Source organism: Archocentrus centrarchus, chromosome 20 (assembly GCF_007364275.1).
Source record: "Archocentrus centrarchus isolate MPI-CPG fArcCen1 chromosome 20, fArcCen1, whole genome shotgun sequence".
Classification (NCBI taxonomy): domain Eukaryota; kingdom Metazoa; phylum Chordata; class Actinopteri; order Cichliformes; family Cichlidae; genus Archocentrus; species Archocentrus centrarchus.
In genome coordinates this window covers 12,802,013-12,824,925 of record NC_044365.1, presented here as the reverse complement: position 1 = coordinate 12,824,925, position 22,913 = coordinate 12,802,013, and the positions used below count along the sequence as shown (strand labels likewise).

Here is a 22,913-nt window from a genome sequence, read left to right as displayed (position 1 = left end):
CATTTAAACATATCCCTTACATATACTACAAGTCCTCCTCCTTTGCCTTGACCCCTATCCCACCTAAACACATTATATCATCTTTATTACAGCCTCAGGTGAGGAGCTTGTTAACCAGGTTTCTGTCAACCCAGTAAAGTTGACATTAGACTGGATTAATAAATGCTCAAGTGTTTCTTGTTTTGAGATCATGCCTTGAATATCTAAGTGCCCTCCAATTAACTCTTTGGGTTTGTAACATGGATGACCTTTACAGATCGATGGTTCTTCATAACTGGATTTCTCACAGTAGAGATCTTTAAATGTGATTGATTGAATTCTAGAAAAGATTGGCTATGTTTTAAGTTACATTTTATAATAGGGGATGACCTTATGTTCATTCACATAAGGCATAGTGTCTTTGGAGGCACCACACATCAATGAAGTTACCTCTATGTTGTTGTTGGGAAAACCAGAGTTAGGTACTGCTGAACTCACTCCATGTTACTGGACTAACCACCACATTGTAGCTGTAGTCCAGCTAAATGTGACTGTAGCTGAGCTAACCGTGGTTGTAGCTGAGTTAGCTGTGGTTGTAGCCCAGCCAACCTGTAACCCAGTTAGCAGTAGTTGTCAAGCATCCAAATAATTCATGTTCAAGGATACAGGTCCAGGATTTATTTCAACATCACCAGCCAAAAGCAGTATCAACAAGACGTGTACAATTCCCAGAAACGGTTTAAATGTATCTGATGGTTCATGTTTACTGAGTGCTAGCCTAGCACAACCACAACCCAGCAGTTCTGTGGAAAGATGCTAACTGTTTTTGGCTGGATAAAGGACTTGGTCACTGCTTTTCTCTATTTTCCTTGGATATATAGTAAATATAGGGATATAAAGGCAATAGATAAACATGTCAGTAATGACAACTGAGATATTTTAACACTGTTGACGTGGTTTTGGAGAATACACACAGGACCTGCCAAACTGTATGACTGCACTATGGCAGCCATCTTGCAAAAATGCTTGGTTAGTTTGGAGTTTGTGACCTAAAATAAAGCATGCCAAAGTGAACTAATCCCTTAAGGAAAGACAGCACAGCTATTTTTAGATAATAGAAGAAAAAAATGTTCAGAATGTACAGCAGCACAACTACAGCTAACTAAAACAGTGTGCCTCTCTTAAACGTGAAGGTGAAAACACTTCACGTCTCCTGGCTCTGAACTGAGAATAAAAAGCAAAACAACAACAACATGAAAATAAGCCCAACTTATTTTTAACTGGACGCCTGCATCACAAACTGAGGGTTTCATTTTGGTACCACAAGGAAGCAGCAAGTGACTGACACTGCTAAGTGTGTCATGGGAAATGAGTCATTGTTTTTGGAGCTTGACCACACACGGAAATGCTCTCAAGTTCACAACTGAATTAGTCTCAGTGAGTCTGTAGACAAATAGATTTACAACACACACACACACGCATGCAAGCACACAGCTTTAGTTTAATAAAGAGTCATACATTGCTATAAGTTTATTCATTTATGAAAAAAAAAACTATCCATGTCCATCCATCTGGAAACGAGTGAAGCAAAGGCCCAAGTTCTGTGTCATCTCTGCAGCAGGCCTGCCTCCATGTTAGCTGGACTAAAACTCCTCTTTACCCGTCCAGAGCAAGTGACCAGAGGTCGGCCGAGGGACAAAACAATAATATCCCCTCATGGTAAAGTGGATATGAGTGATCACAGTCCTAACCACCATCGCACCTGACCTGGTTTATGGAAATCACCTCTCCGCTGAGCAGACGCCTCTAACTCATCACAGGGAAAATTTTCCAAGGGCTCTCAAAGGCCAAGAGTAATATCAGCAGAGGAGCAGGAGGGTAAAGATGTCATCACCTTGGCTGTTTGTCCGCGCTGGTATCTGTTCAGAAATACTAAAGGATGCTTATGGTTGTGGATTGAGAGTGGATCTGGAGAGCTATATTGAAAAACACCATTACCAGCATGATGACCGTGGATTATTGTCATTCAAAGTGCCGCTGTCTAAAATGACATAATTGGGCCCTGAGCCAGAGAGCAGGGCCGCCCCTAGGCTATGGCCGGTTATTGCTCTTTCTGTTTCGCTCTGGGTCTGGCTGACATTGGGTGGGCAACCATTTCCTGAAGGGTGGGTGTGAGCACATTATTTTGGTAGTAGCCCCTCCCTTTTGCTCAAATGAGAAAACCTCCAATTTCTGCTGGAGTGTATTCTTCAACCAAGCATAGGAGGGTGCATTCACAGCCACTGAGTGTTAATAATGTGCCAAACAATTATGTCACAGTCTTTGGCCTCCCATGTGAGAAAGTTAGCCCTCCCTCCCCTGCTGTGTTACAGTATGCAAATGGGAAAGGCTAAAGTCTGAGAACTAGATCCTATGAAGCAGAGCCAGACTACTGTTATGAGGTGAATGGCATCCGTAAGCCTCTAGGGGAAGGGGGTGTAAATTAGTGCAGTAATCCATGGGAAATAAATGGGGACTAAAAGAGCAACCTTTTCTGTTATCTGGTGGGATTTGGAGGATGCTGGTTTGCACCCATCAAGCATTTTAGAATTTCTCAAGCTACAGAATGCAGTCCATGTTTTCTGTGTAGTTCCTCACCTACATGCCTCTGTGTGTACTGGCCCTCAAAATAGCTCAGTGAGAATAAATAATGAGAGCCGCAGTCAAGTCTGTTGGGTGACACAAAGTAGAAACATCACAAGAACTTTCAACTGCAGGTTTACTGTGGGAAATGTGCCATGTGGTCACTGATGTTTCCTGTTTCCTTTGGCGTGAGCACTAGTTAAAAACACAAAGTACTATAAAAAAAAAAAAAAAGCCTGGAATGAATAGAATTTTGAAGAAAGAGAGCAAATGAAATTGTCTGAACATGTATCACTGATTCCCCCTCTCCCTTACACACATACACACACACACACACACACACACACACACACACACTTAGAGCTTTTAATCTTTCTGCCACAAATTACTGGCATTATTTACACAGCACCAACAAAGACTTGTGAGAGACTGTAAAAATTTTGATGGGGTCAAAGCGTCCTCGGTGCTCTATAAATTATGCGTCCAGCGCATGTTTAATCACATGAAACACAAGACTGGTGAACAAACCCTGGCCTGACCTTCTCATAATTAAAATGCAAAGTAACCTGTTGCCTGTCTGCTGCAGTTATTGGACGTGATGACTGTCTGCGTCTCATCTGCCTTACATACTTCCAGATCTCAGCTGTATAGATCTGCTATCACTGCGGTTTTACAGTTACTTCCTACACCATGAGTCCTTCCTCAGCACGGCAAAATTTGAGCGCGTAACAGTCTAAAATCTTCCGTCTTTAGAGCAAACACACATCCCGTGTGAGCTTTGTGTGTTAAGTCAATATCTTCTGGCTTTATAGCTTTTTGCACTGCGATTTATGAAGCTGAGAGAGACTGACTTGTTCGAGCAACAACATGTGCATTGTGCACTTTAATAGTTCACTGAACTGAAAAAACGTTTTTATGTAGTCATTTCCAAACTCTTATTGTGGGTAAGAAAACAAACACTACTTATGCCAACTTTTGGTGTCTTAACATAAAACTGCCACATTTCTTTTTTCAGTTTTAAGAACTTATTTTCTAGTAGGCCTTTGAGTGAATAAACATAGTGAAACATTACCGTATTTTCCGGAGTATAAGTCGCACTTTTTTTCATAGTTTGGCTGGGGGTGCGACCTATACTCCGGAGCGACGTATATGTGACATTTATAACACATGAACCAAAATACTCCAGCCACTTGACATCTCCGTGAGCTGCAGCTTTAAGGCAGTCTTGCGTAACCTGTGGGCGCAGTGGATGGTGGATGGAGAGCACAGCTTAACGGCAACTGGGAGAATGCGCCACCCAACTTTCCTGGAAGTCATTGGATGGATCAAGAAAACATGGGCTTCAGTGACAACCAAACCATCCTGTTGGGATTCAGAAAGGCTGGAATAATTGGAACTGCAGCTGACGACGAGTCTGACTAACGCGACACAGAAGAGGAAGCGGCGCTTCGTCTACGGAGTGTACGGAATTGTTTAGAAGTGACACCGAGGATAAAGAATTCAATGGATTGATGGTTTGGTTAACTTGTTAGTATGTTCTTTATGCTATGGTTATCTGAATAACTTAATGTTACGTTAACATACTGTAGCGATTCTCTTAGTTAGAGAGCGTGTTGATGTTGTGGGATTTCGGACTGTTCGGGAGGTTCGTGAAGGCAGCATGGAGAGAGAGAAAAAGACCGAGAGCTTGCCTGTGTGTGTGTTGCTGTTCCGCTGTTGTAGTTGTGGTTGGCGTGGCTGTGGCCTACAGCAGCCGTTTTTCTGTTAATAAAGACGACCTTTGTTGTGAATATCGCCGACTTTGGAAGTGTGTTTACAACGTTACAATACCGAACACGTGTTCGTTGTGCGTCATGTAGCTGAATGTGCTACGTTAGCATAACGTAGGTGTAACCGTGTTCGTCCTGTTCTTTAATCCATTATTATTTTAAATTGCCGTTCAAGATGGAATTTCTGCTCTGGGTCTCGGATTCTATCACCCCCCCCCAAAAAAAGTGCGACTTATAGTCCAGTGCGACCTATATATGTTTTTTTCTTCTTTATTATGCATTTTTTGGCTGGTGCGACCTATACTCCGGAGCGACGTATAGTCCGAAAAATACGGTACATACTGTACATAGAATTCTTAATTAACTTCTTCTGATTCCAGTCTAATAAGGGTCACATGATGCTTTGTGCACTCAAAACTTTCTGTAATGGACTAAATTAGAAGTTTTCTTTGCAAGCCCAAACCATTAAAATTCAACATATTTTGTGTTATATATTGTATATGAGGAGGTTTAAATGTGATATTATTATCATGTGTAGTATAAAAAGCAAGCAATCCATGATTAAGATAAAGATTTATGTGAAAATGTGAATAAAAAAAATATTAAAATACTTTAAAATAAAAATGTAACTGCACATAGTTGTTATTTTTTACCTTTGTGGTATTAAAAAATGTGTGTAAAAATAGCTCTTTGTTGCTTTTTTAAAGTCCTATTTTTAAAATGTCATAAAGCAAAAACAGTATGAGAATCACCAAAACAGGAGACATGGAGATTCTGTAGAACCACTGCATGCTTTCCCTGTATAATTTTTTTTTTCTGAGCATATTGTGGCACTAAAAGGCTACTTGCTTCCCAGAGAGTAGCTACCATTAGCTTCAATGTCGCTCCAGGGTTACGGAACCTTTTAACATTCCTAAGTGTCGTGTCTGAAGCGTTATGCATCAGCATGCAAGAGAGCCGGAGTCATTTATATTTTACTACAGGACCCCTTGACCCCAAGAATAAGCTGGCAAAACAAAACAATCACTTTAATAATTGGAGGACAGATGTCTTTTTCCACAAGGAGTAGCAATTAATCTTTAAAATATGCTACAAAGCATGTCGGCTGAAAATAGAAAGTGCCTGCCCTTTCTCCCTCTTCACTGATTCTATCATTTATGTTTTGCTGTGGCCGTGAGGGCCATTTGTATATGTATACAGTAAAAAAAAAAAAAAGGTAAGTTGCCTAAAAAGCTCTTTCTAGGTAAGCAATTTAAAACAAACATTTCACACACTATATTACAAGTTCAGAGAGTTCAATCTGTGCACACAGATAGGAATTTAACAACATTCAGCCACAGAGACACCTCCAGCAATTTTTTTTAATCCCCCCCTCTTTCCTTGTTACGGCCTACAGTATTTCCTATACGCTCTTCAAGTTTTTTTTTTTTTTTTCTGTCGATAATTAATTAGTGTGACCAGAAATTAATTAGGGTCTAGTGCAAAGAATGCTGGTGTGCATGGCAAAATTAATTCCTGAGATGGAGGTGGAGAGAGGAGGATTAATATTCTGCATAAGCATTCCTGTTCCTTTGTAGCCTTTTAGGTTTAAATGAGAGATTATGGAATGAAGTGTAAATAACTCATAAAACTTGATGATTGCCTTAACATGGCTACATTTAGTGCACCTATTATAAAATGAAAGAAAGGCAATTATTTAACAAAGTTAATTCTTGCCCAGCTAATAATAACATCGAGACTTACCAAAGCACACATTCACCCACTGTTAGGTATTATCAGCTTACTTTAAAATGTTACAGCAGTGATTATTTTTGAAACTAGCATGCAGCGTCAGGAAACACATTGAGTTTGTAGCTCACGGGAAGTGAGGTCACTGCGAGGGTCACTGTTAGCTCAGCACTGACGCTGTAACTCAGTGCAAACATGTTTGCTTCATTCACAGTTAATTTCAGTCCTCAAGGAGGAAATGACTTCCAGCTAATTCCAAAGTGGTTTCTACCTTTTCTTTGCTGCCAGGAACCCACAGCTAGCTTATCAACATTTGACCTTCAGTCGAGATGTGATAAGGAAGGCTAAGCTAACATCAGCTGTTGATGGTCAACGCCTAAAGCTAAATACTGGATACTGCTGATTTCCTTTAGCTAAAGGGAAATCCAAGTGAAGAAGTTTTATCCAAGTACTTCCCATATAATACAAATATGTGCTATTTCAATAGACATAAAAAAGCTTCTCAGTCCAAAAAAGGATGTGTCTTATAACTGCATTATTTCTAATGGCCAGCAGGGGCACTGCAAAAAGTGTTCATTGGAAAAACGTTTCTTGACTCCCTCGATCAAATCTTAGTCGCTAGTTTCCAGTACCACATGATGTTCATTTAGACTTGTAGACTGAAGTGTTTTGAGTAGTCAGTAAGACTAAAAAAGCTCCACACAAGTAGCTTCACAAGCTTCACAATGGGACCGTGTTTATCAGTCTATCTTTTATAAACACTGTCTAATTCTACAGGATCTCGCAGCAGTTCAGAGGGAAATACTGTACTTCACTATTTTAACTGAGAGCTGCAAGTAATAGGTTGCTTTTCAGATTAAGATTTTATTTAGGTACTGACTTACAAAATATGATGAATATTACAAAATATTATAGATTAAATGTAAAGTTAGGACTCTTATTAGAAAAATGCTTAAATTCTTCAGTCATTTAACAAAGAACTTTTGTTGTTTGTGTGCATGTCGTTCATTTTTACTCGGTACTATGAAGTTACATCTTTCGGTTGCTTCTCCAACTCTGGGTGAGACTTGAAAGCGTCACAGCATTTCATCAGTTTAAAAATACATATGCAAGTCCAAGCACAGTCCATGCTAAAACTGAGTTCCTGTATCTGTTCTGCGTTTGGCCTGATACACTCTAAATCAGCATATGATAAGTTTAAATGGATAAATGGAAGAAAAAAAAAGAAAAAAACCTCAAGACTGGATTTCTGAGACCACGATGAAGTGGAGGTTTATGGATTCAAAAAGGAATCCAACCAATGCGGTGTGACCTCATCTTTTCACACAATAATTGCAATTTGAGCAAAGCGGAATGCATATCAGCGCAAGTTTGAAGTGAAAATATTCACATAGTGTGAAATTAAAATACATCTTGTCATGAGGCTATCGCCATCTCTCTGCTGCTTTCTTCTTCCTCTGCCAGGCATAACACACAGTCAGGAGGCAGTTGTCATGGTGATTAATGCAAATGCACACTGTTAACCTGTAGAAGAGAGAAGAGGACTTTTCAAAGCATCTCAGACCTTGACTTCAAGTAATAAGTGTCTCTGCTCACTACCAACATAATGGCAGTAGAAATTGAAAATCATACCAGCTTTCATAAAGCTTGACATCTCGTTTAGTCGCTGTAAATGAAATCCAAGTACTTTAGATAGCGGATTGGCTGCGTGGTTTGAGGAAAATACTTTGTCAGCGGTGGCAAAGTGTGGGCTGAAAACAGAGCCTTTCACAAGCAAGAAGTGACAATGCAGTTATTTTGGTCAATGTACTGACGGGAAGCAACATAGCAACGAGTTGTTTAGAATGACAGCCGATGCCGCAATGCCATAACAACTGGCATCATTAGTGTACATAAACCGACAAAGCATTGCATCTATAGTTCTGAAAGCAAGGCGACCTACCAAGAATGCCTTAATGAGAGTGGAAAAGGGCAGGGACTAAAACACATTACACCAGGGACCATTAGATGTGAATGTGCACTATCCTGTCCTCACCCCTTCTTGACCGCTCGACCCCTGGCTCCAGAGGCTAACAGTGTATTTTGGTCCACCCCCCCCGAGTACACTGCCACTGTCTGCTGGACTGACACAAGCCAGAGACTCAGAGACTGAATCTAATTACAGAGACAATTATGATTGTGACCCAGTTTGACCCGGATTTGTATTCAAATGGACTCATTTACCTTGTGTGGTGGAGATGCATCTTCTGAGGACTGAGCGTGAACCCAGAGACTTCTCCGTCACTTAGTCTGTGTGTCTCTTCATTAAAGCACCCGCACATGTGTTGACAACCAGACACATACACACACTGTGCTCAATTTACAGTGATACACATGCTTATTTTTCAGCTGACTGGTTTGTGGTTTTCCTTTTTCCACTCATTAATTTAAATTGTTCCATATTATCTAGCTGTAAGGTCTTCATCAGAACTGGGTGATAATTCAGTATTATAGTTTTAGCTGTATTGTATCAGATCCTAAAGCTGTCATCTTATTGAACTTCAATCTTATTTGACCAGGCAGCAAATGGAATGATACTTAAATAATGCTTTTTACTACAAGCCTCATTCAGCAAGGCTCACATACATTTATACAAGCACTTGGATGGATGCATCAGGAGCAACTCAGCATCTCGCCCAAGGATGCTTTGACTTGCAGACTGCAGTAGCTGAAGATTGAACAAACAACCTGTTCTACCTCCTGATCCACAGCCATCTACAAACAGCCCAGCTTTTTTGTATTGTGTCGAATGTTGTGTCTTCTGAACTTGGCACCGGTATCAGGTGTTAGCATTAGGTTAAACCAGTTTTTAAAATCAGCGCAAAGGAGATACTGACAGCTACAGTTGTCTCATTTGAAGCAGAAGGTTCTGCCGAGGTCCACGGACATCAGGAATAGTATCTGCAGGCTGTACAGATTGTACTTTTGGAACATGGAAAAAAACAAACAAACTGGCAAGCCCTAAAGCTTCCAAGTGGGCTCTTCAATATCTGTTGAAATTTTGGCCACACTTGGGCGAGTACGGGAAGCGCTGAAGGCATCGAGCATCCACAAGAGCTGGAGTCAAGTCAGGTCAAGTCAATTACAGGGCTTTGTATGGGTTTGTAGTACCAAAGAGTCACAGGAGTGAGTACACTCTGCTACGGTAGGCCCAGAGGGGAAAAAGTGTCAGTCATTCACCACCTGCATCGCTGGAAGCAAGCTAAACTTTGTCACACTGTTGGTAAGTGAGTTCCTCCATTTTTGTAGCCAGTGGCTGAATTGGTAACACATAAAAGCCGAGAAGGTGAAGGATATGGTCATGTGATGTGTCCGTGTAGAGGTGGCTGAGACACAACAGGAAAGTGACTCTTTTTTTTTTCCCCCCCAAGCCGAGGCAGCCACAACAACTTGTTTAAAATGATATTTGTTGTGCTTATCTGACGACTTGTCTACGGGATTTACAGGCGCTGAGGTTAGACTCAAAGGCCAGCATAAACAACACTTCTATCACAGGAAACAGCCAGGAAAAACCTATCCATAATACAACAACTTAGCAAACAAAAAAGCAAAAGCTGCAGAGACACTGGCTTCAGGTGTGGCCGGTTGGAAGAGAAGGAGAGGAGTGAATCATCTGCAGTGGACTGTCAGCCAGGAGCCAATCACCAACCTGGAAACTGCCCCACCAATCACCGGTTTGTTCTCGCATACTACAGTTAGCAAAGCGCGCCTGGGCTTAATTCCAGTCTGGGCCCTACACACTCCCACTCTGTGATGGGTGCAGCTTGTAACATAATGCAGAAACACCAGGGCAAAGCCCCCTCAAGCTTCACTGACTGAAACAGAAGCTTGCAAATAGAGTGAGAAGGTGTCAGAGCAGACCACTGAGAGCTCTTCCCTAAATTACAGGTTAACAGGATTTCAGTTGATCAACAGTTTGGGGCCTCTTTTTTATTATTTGTCATATTTAATGTGACAGTTGTTTCAGTGGGTGACAGGTTTTGGACAGCAGGCTGAGAGTTTAATGCTTGTTTTTGTTTTGTTTTTTTTTTACTTCAGAGCCATGCTTTTGTAATTTGTGCAGAATGTGGTTTGGCACTGCTCTCAGGAAAGGCCACTTGGATGGGTGCCAGCATATGTGCCACCAGCATATATAATAATATCTGCATCCTTCAGAAATCACGGCGCCTTTGAGGATGTGCAAATTACCCATGCCATGTGCACTAATGCACCCCCCATACCAGCATGGATGCTGGGTTTTGAACTGTATGCTGGTAACAAGCAGGATGTCAGCCATGATTTTCTAATGCTCAGATCGGTTCTCGGTCCATCTTAACTTCTCGGGATACCCTTTGTTGTTTATACCCAATTGTGTTACTGGCCTGTTGACAATTAACCTAATTAGTTGTGAGTTCTTCCACCAGGTGTTTCTTTACAGCATTACACAGCTTTTCCACTTTTTTATTGTTTCTTTTGCAGCTTTTTTTCTTTTTTTGCCATTATGTTGCTGGCATCAAACTGAAAATGAGAATAATTTAAGTCCAAAATGAAAAGAAAACAAAGACAATAAAATGACTCACTTTCATCACGTCACATGCTCTCTCTGTATTCTGGGGTTCTCTATAGTTTTCACACATTGCAGTCTTTCTGAGATTTACACTACCCTGCGTTCCTTAACAGTTCGCTAATATGACACATCTCATTGAATCTGTTATACCTGATGTCTCCTTAATTATTGTCAGATGCATTGTGCTTCTTTTTATAGCTTTTCACAGGCCTCATTTCTGCCCTGGCACCCATCTGCAGCCTATTGTATCGGTCTCCTCATGGGTGGGAGGCTATCATTGTCACTCTCCACCCCCTGCTGTACTGGTTCAGGGAGCTAAAGGGGAGCGAGAAGCTCACGGTCTTCTTAACCAAATTTCAGTTTTGTCCCATTTATATTGTTCATTCCCATCAGAAACTGTTCCAGATGACTTGGCTGAAAATTATGATGATGACACAACAGCAGGCTGAAATGGGGCCTACAGCTAATTTATGCCCAATAGCAGGTAAATCTGCACACCTAACTGCAGTTAGCGTTTACTATTCGTGTTGCTGATATAAATTCACTTAAAAAAGCAAAATACAATTAAAATCAGTTAGGGTTAATCATACCAATGACTTCTGTAAATAGTTCTTATCAGTCAGACACTAATCCTCCTGCTGAAAACTTGTACTAATGAAGTTACGCATGCTACTTTGCATAAGACTCAGACATGTTCGCTGGTTCACCCTCAGTTCTGCCACAAGGTCACACTTAGTTACATCAGCAGGCGGCGGTTTTCCAGCAACCTCCAGCTAGCTGCTACACTGCGTCTCTGTCAGATTTCTTGAGAGACCGTTGCTTCTTTTAGGGCGAGTCGGGCTCTCTCTGAGGATTGCATCTCAATTTTCAAAAGAACTGATAGCTTTAGACGGAAATTAATCTGTGGTAAACGGGGGGGGGGGGGGGGGGTGAAGCTCTTCATATTTCTGGGGCTTAAATACAAAACAAAACAGAGAAAGAAAAAAAAAACACAAAATCTAATCTGGTACATTTTGTTGTGGGCAATGTTCTTAGATCTGCTCTCATTTCTTTTGCTAATTGCAACATGGTAATTAAGTGCAGAATCTAATTTACTATGGGGGGTTCGTTTAAGGATATATGCATTATTTAAGGGAGTAACCCAAGGAGGAGGATTAATATTAGGATGCATTAGCATGGCAGAGTAAGTATAGCACGGAGGCACTTTTGACGACAACAGTGACATTGAGGACTGAAAAGGGAATGACAGTGTAAGTGAGGCAGACGCCATCAATGATGATGATGGGGCTGGTGATGATGGTGATTATGGCACAGTGGTGGTGACTGCTGTTGTGGTCCTCTCAAGCCAAGGCACATAAAGGAGGGTCACTAACCTCTGATTTCAGTCCTATTTCCCCTACAAGCCGAGTCCTAATAGAGTCTATTAACAGAAAGAGAGGGAGCGAAAGCCCTGACGCTGGAGTAAAGTCTGCATATGTGATGACTTGCAGTCTGGCAGGCTGAATGAACCAGGCTCAGAGCCTGATAACCTCCTCTTTCCTTATTATTTCCCCTCATTTAACTCACTGTGTACCTCCATCACAGTCCATTTTGTGTGTGCGCGTGTGTGTGTGTGTGTGTGTGTGTGCGCGGGTGTGTTTGAGAGAAAGAGAGAAACTCAGTCAGGGCAATCTCTCACTCCTGCAGCACGTCTGTTATTTCACAGCAATTTTGGATAATGATTTATTTTACTATCCACAATTGGAAGGCCTTCCGCTTGAAAGGGAATGATAAAATAGTAATCCCGTTGCAATTATGTAGCGAGAGATAGTCACATTCATCGAGATCCGCTGATACGGCTGACATGGACCTAAGAAAGCTTTGAAATGATGGTGACTAACGTGCCCATTCTTCTCTGGCATTACCAGGTTGGGTAAGGATGCAAAATTAGAAAAGCCTTTTGAAGATTATTTGTCAGTTGCTTCTGAGATTTGGTCATTCAACCAAATAAGTGGCCCCTGTTATTTCAGCTGATATTAATATTAAAAGGCGTATTTCATCAGGTTTGGAAGAAACACTCTTAACGGTGCGCTTAAGTAAAAGCAGACTTTAAATAGTACTGCAAATTATAAGTTATACTTCTGTACAGTAGATTTCATTTGTAATCATTACATAACAATGTAGGCAGTATGTAAAAATGACCAAATATTTAACTTGTTCACTAAAAGATTGGTTGTTTTCTAGTTTCCATTTAAGAGAAGTGCAAAAGTTGGATCATTTTAAAAAACTTTGCTATTTTAGCGGCAGCAGGAAAAGAAGATACCCCAGCATAATCTTCCTGCTATCAGTGGTGCAGGATGTTTCTTATTAGTGACACTGCAAACTCAACCATCTAAATCAACTTAGACATGAGGGGAAACTTACTGTTATAGCTATAACCACAGTTTGGCTGCAGTGTGATTCTGCAGATGCACGCAAGTTATTGGCTAAGATTTTTGCCATATTTCTGTGCTTCATGCATCATCATGCCATGATCTAAATAGCTCAAAAGACATTCAGAAGAAAAAAACAAAAAAAAAGATTATATAGTTAAAAGATCTTCAAAGGATGTGAAAGAATTCTGTGTAATATCAAATAATGCAGGTCAGTCTCTGTGAAAACAGAAGCAACCCTTTCAACTGCATATGGATACTATTTTTTTTTTTTTAAACAAGGAAATTCACCTAGGAAAAACAAAATGAAAGCTTATGGAATAGCCTCGTGAATGCTGATATTGTGGGGGGATTTGAAACAGGCAGCATATGCCAGAGTGTTTGCTCAAACATCTTGCAACTGAAGGAATAAAGAAATTTCAGCAAGCCGATGTCAGAGACTGGTGGACAATTATGTAAAACGCCTACAAGAAGTTATTTCTGTTGAGGGGAGGAGCACTGGCTTGTGTGGCCACAGATGAATATTAAAATGTGTGGATATTTTTGCTGAATAAATCACTGAAAAAAGCTCAACAAGGATCAAATGTTTGACAAAATATATTCTAAAAAAGCATCACTTTCAATGGGATTTACTTTTTGGTTGCATATTTTTCTTTAGCTATTGTTTTCAGGGGTTACATTTTATGCTGTGTGACTTCCAATAAAAAAGAAAAAAGGTCAAAAGATATTTTTCAGAGGGCACTAACAATTTTTCCTTTGGCAGAAATTCAGGGAGACTTTTTTGGGGGGAGTGCATGCAGGGTCATGTTTTTTCCTCACACTATGTGTTTATATGGAGAACATTTTAATAGTTACATACTTTAGTTCATCCACTGTGTGAAACAAGCCACTTTAGCTCTCTCTCTCACTTCCCTTTAGGCCAGCTTTCTTCTGATTGGTTGCCCCTCACAAAAAGAAAATGTGTGGGTGGGCCTGAGATGACCTTAAATTAGAGATATCTGCTCACTGGCAGAGCTGAGACTGACAAAAAAAATTGCCTGAAATGGGTGTTTAGAGCAGTCTGAGCTCACGGGAGCTAATTGCACCTATGCTGGACCTCATTATGTGAAACGTTGGCCATGTTTAATATGAGCATCCACCACTGTAACAGTATATATATGATGAAAAAAAGGTCATCTTTAAGGTTTAAATTGGTTTTAATTGAGCAAGGTGTGCAAATTGAATCCTTCATATTATTTTATGTGCTGTTCAGTCCACCCCAATAGGTCCCCTGTGACTTACAATTTATATCTTTGATGTCCAGTCTCATTCTGAGACATGACTACCACATCTCCAGTGCATCACGCTGTCGTGAAACGCAACCCTTGAGCTGCATTCTTGCAAGACGGTGAAAGGTGTGTGAGATCTAAAGGTGATGGATTGTGTCCAATAATCCTTTGGGTTTGAGTCTCTGTTACAGTATCAATGTGGGAAAGCATATGGAGCGTGCACATTCTGAACACATCGAAGGAAACGTGCAGTCTCGGTGCCATATCCATGAGAAACCTTATCCAAGATGGTCCGGTTCACAAGACGATGTTTCACTGGTAGAGTCAGCAGCATGGAAAGTGAATTCAACACATGCCTGAATGCAAGAATACAAGACTCTTGGATTTTCTCAATGAGCGGGTCGAGTGAGTGGCTTGGACAGGATTGGAATGCTTTCCCATTTTGTTTTTTGCTCCTTAAGGGTGCATTCCGCATGCTAGGTAGATGTGAAGTTGACAAATCAAGTGGGGCAGCAGTTTTGAGAGATCAAGGAGCTGCAGGATTTGAGGCAAAAACAACGTTCTTCACCACTCCAAAGCCGGGAGGCTCTCTGGAGCGAGCTTAATTACCAACTGCAGGCAAAGCTTCATTTAGAAACCACAGGGCTCTTACTGGAAATCAGAGGTGCTAATAAGTTGCCTGCCCATTCGAGGTCATCACCATGAGCAGGGGAGCAGAGAAGAAGGGTGGTGTTTTTTTCTAAGTCTTATTTTCCTGTTAGTTTGTAACTTAAACTCAACTCTTTGCTTTATCCACTGCTGTTTTGTATCATTATCTGTGTCAAGTAGAGTAATTATCTAACAAATGTATAAAAGCGGCTCTCTAATTAAATGCCACGGGCTGTAGGAGATGGAGATAAATTATTTATACTGCTTTGATGAGAGCTAGCTAGCTCTGAGCAGTCAGTCGCTTTCAGAATTGAAACCACTGCAGCAGGATTTTACTGAAATTTTATTTGGGAGGGGGGCAAAATCGGAATGTCTGCCACTGAGGTTTCTGTGATTAGGAGCCAATTTTTCCCAGAAATGGCCATTCGAGAGAGAGAGAAAGGTATGTACAAGTCAGGGAGCGGTGAGGCTGTTCAGAGGAACCAGTATTCAATGAAACAAAGTGTCCAGTGTTTTAACCACAGCTCTAATCTAATCTAATAACTGGAGGGCAAGATGCAGATAAAAATATACCCAACAAGCCAAAAAAAAAAAAAGCACAAGAAAAGGTTTCACAATAATAAAGCATAACTAAGGAGAATCAACAAATGAGACAAAGGAGGCGAGCCAAGGTCAGATAAGAATTTCTTATTCCGATAAAAAATACATTCATACAGAAATATAACAATTTTGCAAAACAATTTCAAATAAAAATTTCATAAAGCATAAACATAACAATTTTACAAAAGTTTTTTTTTTCTTTTATACAAAGATTCAGTTAAGAACAAAGAGCTCTGTGTGTGTTTGTTTGTGTGTGTGTGTGTGACAGAATAATTTGGGTAGTGGAGATGATGGAGATGTGTAAAAATAAAAATTAAAAAAAAAAAAAAGATGCGACCAAAGAAAAAAAAAAAAAAGAGGCTAAATCAAGGCTCAATTATCACTTGGAACAGTATCGGCTGCTGTTTTCACAGAATGGATGTTCCTGCTCTTTGCCCACAAAAGGCCTCGCCAGCACTCCCAAATCTATCACAGCAAGCACTTTCAAGTTTGTACTCATCCCGTCTCCAGTGCCCACTCATCTGAAATCCATATGTCGGAGCATGCCGCGGTACAACTTGCTGCAACATCGAATTCCTACAGCGGGGTCGCTGACCTGGAGTGGGTGCCACACAAAGATTTATCCCAAAGCAGCGATCAGTAGAAACCAAAGCAATTTTTTTTTTGTCCTTTTTCCGTTGAGCGTCGCTCTCCCTCCACCTCCAAACAGATACTTTCATGAGCTTTTTAGTTTTTTTGGCCAAATTTCCCTGTGCATTGTCAATTCTTGATCTCCATCTACTCCTGAGTGACCCAACACCCCCCCCGACCCCACGGTTTTCATAATACTGTTGCAGCTTGGCTAAAACAAAGCTCACCAGACAGGTCAATAACCAACCTACACAGTCAGCAGTCTGTGACAGATTCCATGCCAACAAAGCCTTTAGCAATTCATTACTGTGAGGCAGTACAAGGCGAGGCCTGTCCGACTGCAGTCTGTTAATTACAATAAATCTTTAGCTTTTTCTTCAGTCCCACTTGCAGGGATGCAGTGGGACACTAAAGGGAGGCAGATAGAGGGGGTGGGAGTACAGGGGGCACAGGATGGTAGGACACCAGTGAAAAGCAGCAGCACCGTAAGAACATTTTGACTGTGTGTAATGGACTTCAGTACATACTACACAGTAGTTAACATCTTTAATTAATGAATTTAAGTGCTCTAAACATACACCATTTGCCCTATATACAAGTACAAACTTAAATTAATGGCATTTACATCAACTAAACTGGCAAAAAAAAAAAAAAGGGGCAGTTGACTCAAAAAGGTACTTTTGCAAACATTTACATTTTAACAACAAATTAACTGCTGGAAATTGTAGTTAAACACAAAGTACGTGCAATTTAATTTGTAATTGAGCCTTGATTAAGCTTTTGCAAATCACCCAGACAACAAATGTGACATCCCAAGGGACCAAACCACCACTACCTGCAGGGCTGAGTCACTTGCATAAGGCACCATTAAGGTCAACAGTGCATTATTGGAAAGAAAGTACCGAAGAAGAAAGAAATCCAAAATTAGTCCTGAAGGCAAAGAATGACTGAAAAAATAAAATAAAATAAAAATAGCAACCACTGGTGAACTTTCCAGCCAGATGACAAACCAGAGTGAAGGAAATTGATGAAAGTGTCAAAATAAAAGAGGAAATCGTCAAGGCTTTATGTACAATATTGTAACATTTAACTGTTTGCCGTTTAGCTGCACTTTTATTGAAACTATTTGCAGTCCTGATTACAGTGGAAACAGGAAATGAAGAAACCCTAGAACCATGCAACACCTGTCTATGATACTGAATTTATAGTATAGTTGTGTTATACCTCTAAGCACACAGCTTATACAATTGGACTACAAATGAGCTTTGTAGCTTGTAAAAAAATAATAAACCAGGCTACATAACACATTGCACATTTAGTAGCTGCACCAAAAACACCAAAAAAAGCTCCTGTCATACAGTGACCAAGAGAGGCGGGGGGGCGCGTTCTGGTCCCTGGGTTACACAGACCAGTGACAGGGCAGCACCTGTCTCTCTGGTCAAACCCAAGGCCTCACTGGCTTCAGAGAAGCAGGCCCCCCCCCTGAGTCTGGTTGCCAAACAGACAGGAGGCAGGCAGGAGCTTCCTCCCTGCCTCGTCCTCACACTGCCACTAGGGAAACACAAGTGGAATGTTTCTCCCAGAATCCCATTCAGTCCACAGCAACATTGGTACCAGCCCCTGCGCCTTTCCATCGACCAATCCATCTCTTCTCCCCAAAATCCTCTCCTCTGCCTCTTCTTCTCCCTTTCCAGGGGGTCAGTTAGCCAATGGCAGACATTCACAGTGCACACATGCTTACCTCAGACAGTTTAGTAAAGTACCAGTGTATCTGCTGTCTGGGAGATGTCCCCAAAACATCATGCACCATACATACAAATCATTCACGCTCTATTGTCATTTTTTTTTTGTCATTTTTTTTTCTTGTCTTTTTGTGTGTGTTTTAAGTCCTTCTCAAATCAAAAACTTGCCCATCCATGATTTTGTCCTCTTGTTGCAACAGACGACCTTCAGAGCGCCTTTCTCCAAAGAGAGGTCCCGGAGGCACTGGGTTTCAGTATGGTGCAAAACGGCATGCTTTGGCTGGAACACTCTCCCGCCACTCTGCTCTGGGACAGTTCAACCAAGAGACTGGTCGGGAGATGGCGTTTGTTTAAATTTTTTTTTTCTTCTCCTCTTTTCAAAACTTTTCCCCTTTGCTGCGTTGCTTGGCTCTTGCCCTGCTCTAGATGTGCCTCTTCATGTGAAGAGCCAGATGGTCAGACCTGGAGAAACATCTGTAGACAGAGGGAGTGGGGGGGGGGGGGCAAGAAAGTCAGTAACTATGCACAAAAAGAAGATTCTGTATGAGACATGCTTTAAGGCGTGAAGGTCTGCAGACTGCACTGACTAAACCAACAAGTTCCTAATGAGAAAAAAAAAAAAGCTGGATACTGAGGTTGATATTTGTGTCAAAGTTTGAATGATCTGCTAAGACTAAGAATTAGAGTACCAAACATCAACAAGCAATCTTGATATCTACGTTATAAGTTTTATAAGTCCTTCAGCCTTGTTACTGACTGGCCAAAATACCAAAGTGTCTATACTAAGTTAGTGTTAGCACATATATCAGAGTGGTCCATTCATCAGTTGAGCACAAGTTTTTGGCTACCTGAATGAAACGCAATAGTGCTTTCAATCTAAAAGACAAGCATCGGTATTAGGACGATCTGATCCCATCAGAACAAAAGCAGCCTTATCAGAAGCCTGGTGACGCTGCTTGGAGATAAATGGCCCAGCTTACCTGTCACAGTGACTGCATTTAAATGGCTTTGCCCCAGTGTGCTTCCTGAAGTGTCTGGTCAACTCGTCGCTTCGTGCAAAACGCCACTCGCAGCCCTCCCACGAACACCTGTACGGTTTCTCACCTGCGGAGCACACAAGGACACGGTTAAACCTGAGCTCAAATGAGGACGGCGGCGCTAACGGGATGAGCTGCACTTCCTCCTGCTGCCGCGATGACTGGTCGTGGTTATTTTAATACATTCAAATCAATCAAGGGTCGGGGCAGCCCGACAAGCCGCCTGAGGCCTGAACACCACTGAACCTGTTTGCTCGCCAGCTCTGCATTTATGCAACTTGAAACATGCCAAGAATGTCAACAGCGCTGCTATGTAGATGAGTGTGTTTGGGTATTTAAAATGCAGAACAGGCTGAAAAAAACAAGAAAAAAAAGCCAAGAGTGCAATTTCACACTGCTGATCAAATATAAGGAACGCTGGAATGACCAGTCAAAGCACCTCCCAGTTCAGTGCCCCCTGGCTCCTCACCCAATCACCCCTTTCCCATGGTGAAACTCAATCTGTTTTCAAGTCTTTTTATCTCCTACGTGCAACCCCTCCCCCTTGTGCTCCCTCTCTCAGTCACTGGCTCAGTCAGTCACATTCCAGATAGATTAGGTCACAGTTTAGCTATCCAGCCATGCAGAGCTAATACTCAGCGCTCCAGCTGAGGACATCATGCACTGTGGACCTTTAATTACATGACACAATGGGCAGACAATGCCATTAACGTGGAAGACTGAATTAACAGCACTTCTGGCATCGACTCAATAAAATCTGAGATTTTTTAAACTCAAATGTATCCCCTTTCCTTTTGTCCTTCCCCGTTTTCACACACAGGAGATGAGAGGATGGTTGAGGCAGAACTGAAACTCACCTGTATGTGTGCGCTGGTGTGCCTTTAGGTGGGAGCTCTTTGTGTAAACCTTGCGACACCCGTTGAAGTGACACCTGTGTACACGCCTCCTGCCGTCCGGAGACGCATCTCCGGAGACGAGTCCCGTCTTTTCCGAACTCTTTGCCACGTTGCCGCTCCTGATTTTGACCGGCAAGTGCAATTCAGCATGCGTATTCACCCAGCCGTTCATCACGCCGCTGGCCTCCGAGTTGGCTTCAGGAGAGGACGGGGGAGTGCTAATGACAGAGGGGCTAAAAGGTCCAGAGCCAACCAAGACAGAGCCCAGAGGGTTGGAGGTAAAGCTGTGAGTGGGCGAGAGCTCCTCAGAACTGTCTGAAGCCTCGCTGCTGGCATCTGAATTCACACTGTTGTTGTCCAAGATTTGGCTGTCCTGATTGTCCTCCTCGTGGGCCGAGGGGAGCTTTGGGTCAGACTCTGTCTTGGCCTTATCCCCACAGGCCAAGATCAGCTTGCTCCAGAGGTCCTCCTGGCTGTCGAACTTGAGGTCGGATGTGGAGACGTAAGGCTCGCTCTGCAGGTAGCGCTCCAGCTCCAAGCATGTCTGGATGGATGCAAAAAAAATAAGACACAGTAAGAACAAATGACTCACAGCAGGTTCATTCACAGCTGCAAAATGCTTCTGTGGGAAATCCTTTTAAATCATGCATGTGCACACCCCCAGTATGCTTTTGGTGGTGAAATATTTGTTAAAAGCTTCCAGCAGGAAATTTCTGCTCCTTCTGCATGTTCAGTAACGAGGCTGCACTGATTCATCAATGCAAAGAAAATCAAGCAAAAAAACCCAAACACACTCATATTTGCTGCTTCTTTGATGCTCTGTGATATACTTCTTAAATCTAAACTCTCTTTTTCACAACTTTTCACTTTTGATGGTTAATTAGAGAAAACAAAATGACACACATGCTTGTGGAAACCACCATTATTTGGATTTCATAATCCTAGAGTTATTAATTATGTGTCTCCTTTGTTTTACTCAGCCTCCCTCACCTGATCAAGCGTCATAACACGAAGCGGCCACATGTATTTCATTCAGCACCCTCAGCTCTCCTGCAGCCAGGCACCAAATTGTGCAATGTCATTTCACCAGTCCACAATGACTCACTGAACAAATATAGAGTCCTTTTAAGGAAGCCGCTCAACTTCCCCCTCCAACATTCAGCTGCTTGTCCTCATGCACCGCTGTCATGCAATCACATCCTTCCCCTCACTGTCAGCCACTTCAGCCCCAGCTGTAAAAAGATTCACCGAGGGCCGTTAAAGTTGAAGAGCGAAAAGGTGCTCCGAGACAGCAGCTTTCACAAATCATATGCAGAATAAATATTTTCCTCTAGGCTTCTGAAGCCTTAGACAAAAAAAAAATAAATAAAAATTTTCCAGCTGCGCTGGTGTCTACTCATGCAAGCAGGAGGAATTGGCCAAGGCTGACATTTGATAGTGTTACGTTGTGGAGCCCATTCAAATCCAAGGGTGATGCAAACAGTTGTTTCCTAAAGCAAAATAAATGTCACGGTGCAGAAAGGCTGAACCAGAAAACACGAACAAACGGAGACTCTGAAACAGTTCCACACCAGACCTAACCATGTGATCTGCGAAAACACCAATATGAGATTCTCTATTAATTGCTGACTGATTTGAAACTGCACTTCCTCCCACCGCCGCGGTCGTTCAGCAGCATGTGTCAAGAGTGACACCAGCCCCTCATGCCCTGAAAGCGCCTGCCAAAGAGAAGTAGAAGTCGTGCTCAAAATATAAGCAGGGCAGTAAAGGCAGCAGCACGCTGATTCTGCTTGAGTTACTCTCTCCCCATTCATCTTGGACGCAGCAGAGCCTCGACTCCAGCTGTCAGACTGACACACTGATCCACTTCAGCATGCCAAAAAACTTCATAACGAAACAGATAATGAAATAGCGCGTCAAAGTGAGGGGGCCGGCTCCGTCTAAGCACCGGGAACCCGTTTTTCTCATTTTAAAGCAACCGTTATGAGAGTATACACACGCACACACACAGAGATAATATGAATATATATTTTAAGTTCTCCGCGCTGTGATGTGTTAAAGAAAAGCATGAAATCTGCTCAGTTCCGCTTTGCTTTACAAGCTCAAACAGAGACTTAGAAAAAGAGCTGATAGTGGAAACATTAACTTATATTCACCTGCTGCCAGTACTCCTCCAGTGACGGTAAGGCTGAGAAATAGCCCGTGTCGTGAACTATTTGAAGTTCTTGAAAGATGCTGCACATGGGTAGAACATCCATTTTTCCCGAGTTTGTTTATTTTATTTTTTTATTATTATTATTGAAAAAAAAAAACTATTTAGCTGCACTTAAAATATTTTTCTCAGGTAGAAAAGCCAGTGAAAGACACAGCAGCGATCCCCAGCGATGCAAACGACTTGTATTCAGCAGCAGCAACAGAAGAAGACTCCGTCCGTCAGTCAGCCAGCCAGCCAGTCCCCCCCTTCCTTCTTCTCTCGCTTGCGTTCAAGGTATTTGCAAACACTGCACCACACTGGATGGGGAACAACTGCGCTCTGCAAACTTCCCTCTTCAAACCTCAACACCCGCTCCCCCCCACCGCCCCCTCTCCGTCGACGGATTACGCCTGCAGCGCCTCAGCCAATCAGCAACGAGCAGAGCAAGGGCCTGCGAATGATATCACAGCCGGCCAATCGCGGCCGGCCTCTAACACAATTGCTCCCATCTCCGTTTTTAATTGGTGCGTTTAACTCCCAACGGCTCGTCTCTGATTGGCTGGTTATTTATAGGCACATATATAACCCCGCGCCGGGTTCTTTCGCCGTAGTCTTTTTCTGTCGGCTACATGTTTCGCCACAGACAGCGCATGTGAGCCGAAAGAGTTTCTTTTCTGTGGCAAACCTCTGTGTATGTGCGCAACTTTTGTCACAAGTAGCAATTGCAACACTGTTGTTTGAAAGGGGGGGTGGGGGGGGGGATGAGTTCAGTTCAAGGCTGTTTCTGTGGTGAAGTGCATGTGT

At 42.2% G+C, this 22,913-nt stretch overlaps 1 protein-coding gene across 2 annotated transcripts; it reads right to left on the bottom strand.

Moving 5' to 3' along the window:
* Positions 1-15,677: 15,677 nt before the first annotated feature.
* On the bottom strand, positions 15,678-22,436 carry klf6a (Kruppel like factor 6a). 2 transcript variants are annotated; one of them, XM_030756715.1, is made up of 4 exons: positions 22,072-22,436; positions 19,877-20,459; positions 18,963-19,086; positions 15,678-18,456 (listed from the first exon to the last, which is right to left on the bottom strand). In XM_030756715.1, the coding sequence occupies exons 1-4, from the start codon at positions 22,171-22,173 to the stop codon at positions 18,405-18,407; spliced, it is 861 nt and encodes a 286-aa protein (XP_030612575.1). In that variant the 5' UTR covers positions 22,174-22,436; the 3' UTR covers positions 15,678-18,404. The 2 variants fall into 2 exon arrangements, with proteins under 2 accessions (XP_030612575.1, XP_030612576.1); XM_030756716.1 differs by lacking the exon at positions 18,963-19,086.
* Between the last annotated feature and the right edge of the window lie 477 nt (positions 22,437-22,913).